The sequence below is a fragment of the Larimichthys crocea genome, chromosome I (genome assembly GCF_000972845.2).
Source record: "Larimichthys crocea isolate SSNF chromosome I, L_crocea_2.0, whole genome shotgun sequence".
Lineage (NCBI taxonomy): Eukaryota > Metazoa > Chordata > Actinopteri > Sciaenidae > Larimichthys > Larimichthys crocea.
In genome coordinates, this window is record NC_040011.1 from 38,253,789 (window position 1) to 38,255,934 (window position 2,146).

Below are 2,146 nucleotides of genomic sequence, written 5' to 3' on the forward strand. Positions count from 1 at the left end.
CAAGAGGGAGACCAGAGGACACGAGAGAGAGAGACACAGAGACAGAGACACAGAGAGGACAGAGACAGCAGACCACGAGCAGAGAGACAGAGACAGAGGACAGAGACAGACACAGAGAGAGGACAGAGACACAGAGAGACGAGACACCGAGACAAAGGACACAGAGACACCAGAGAGAGACACAGAGAGACGAGACACAAAGAAACAGAGACACAAAGAAGAAACAGAGACACAAAGAAACAGAGACACAGAGAGACAGACACGAGAGACAGACACAGAGAGACAGACACAGGAGACGACACAGAGACGAGAGGAAGTTCATGAATCACCAGGACTTCACTGCTGATGCACGTTTTTTGTTGTTGTTGTTGGTAAGAGTCTTTTGTGAACTTTGGCACATGTTCCACACCAAAACCAGCAACAGACACGAAGCAGCAGACAGACAGACAGACAGCAAACACAACACACACACCACACACAACACACACACACCACACACACACCACCACACACACACACACACACAGAAAGGCTATGAGCTAAGCTAACAGTAACAGGATGTCTCACCCTCTGTAATACGGCGGCGGCCCAGCTGCTCCGTCTGAAGCTGCTCTGACAGATCCGTCCATGTGTCTGTGTGTGTTGTGGTTGTGTGGTGTGTTGGGTGTGTGGGCTGGTAGGGGGAGTCAATGATCAGACAAAACAATATAATAATGATCAAGCTAACGCCTCCGTCTGTGCTGTCGCTGCTCAAAACCCTTTTTCCGCATTGGATCACGAGACCGTCACATGACACGAGACAGTGAGGGAGTGAGTCTCGCGAGACCAAGAAGACCTCGTGGCTAAAATAATCCAAACATTGTTTCATGAAAAGAAAGTGAAGTGTATTTTTTCTCTTTTTATTAATTTTCTAGAAAAAGACAGAACAAACATATCAAAAACAAATATTACATAACATAGATTTGGCTCACATACCAATCAGGTTCAAATTTGTACAGGCATCCCATAAAATAAGATGAGGACAAAAGGTAAGAGTCAGGTGCGCCTCGCTGGGGGCCTCTCAGGGGGGCTGCCCATCACTCCACCATCTCTCTCCCATATTGCATGTCTATGCCTTGTACTGCTGGTGTGTGTATCTGGGTTAAAATGCATGTAAATAAAAATAGAGTGTAAAAAGATTTCCCCGTTCGTGGGATTAATAAAGTATATCTTCTTCTTTTATAGGGAGCTAGGACAATTCCAAGGGCCCACGACTACAGGGGCCCCCAAAAATAGGTAAACAACAAAATAAAATGATTAAACCATCACATTGAGTTTACAGTATACAGTGGTATGTCATTTGCCATGCAGAGCAATTTCACTTATGATACAAACCCTCTTGCCAAAAAGGGTATTGGTGGAGAATGGAGATATTCAAACCAAGGCATGACAAAAAGGGTTCCCATGTTTTTACGAAAAACTCATCTTTGCTGTGCAGTTTACATGTCAGATAGTCTAATGCACATATTTCTAGTACCAGATGGGCTTTATCCATATTCCAGTTTGGAAAGAATACATTTCTAGCACAGAAAGCGAGTGTCTGGTGAAGTTTTCTTTTAACTTTGTCAGTGATGGACAGGTTGGTCTCTACCAAGTAGTAGATGTTTAGGTGTTTATGTTAATGAGTAAAATTTATTAATTTCCTGCCCAATGAGAAAGTGTATTTTTGGATGAGGTAAGAACTTTGAGTTGATTTGATTAGATTTTTTTTTTTTTGATCCACCGCTGATTTGAATTATTTAATTAGCAAATGATGCCTGTAATTGCAAATTGCGACCAGTTTGAACAGAATAGAAGCATTCAGATCCTTTACTTATGTACAGTGTATGTAAAAAAAAAACTCCAGCCCATAGCAGTCATGCGTTCATACATTTATTTCTTCCGTTTTCTCGTGATTTTTTAATTAACAAGTTAATTTGTTTCATCGAGATCTGAGTTATTTATGTCCTTATTGCAAAATAAATGTTCCTCGAGATCTCAGGATACAACAATCAAACTGCGGCCTGAGATTTCCATCACGCGTGACGTCATGCCATGCCGACTGATGGATGTGGCATTGAATGATGTTTCATGTACAGTACTACGCTATGCTTTCGATTCCTTGAGA

General features: G+C 42.1%; 1 protein-coding gene across 1 annotated transcript in view; it reads right to left on the bottom strand.

Moving 5' to 3' along the window:
* LOC109140747 (VMA21, vacuolar ATPase assembly factor) overlaps positions 1-648 on the bottom strand; it is a 5,160-nt gene extending 4,512 nt beyond the window's left edge. Inside the window, exon 1 of the mRNA XM_027286196.1 lies at positions 568-648. Coding sequence (XP_027141997.1) covers positions 568-629 — 62 coding nt within the window. The 5' untranslated portion in view covers positions 630-648. The remainder of the gene's footprint in view (positions 1-567) is intronic.
* Between the last annotated feature and the right edge of the window lie 1,498 nt (positions 649-2,146).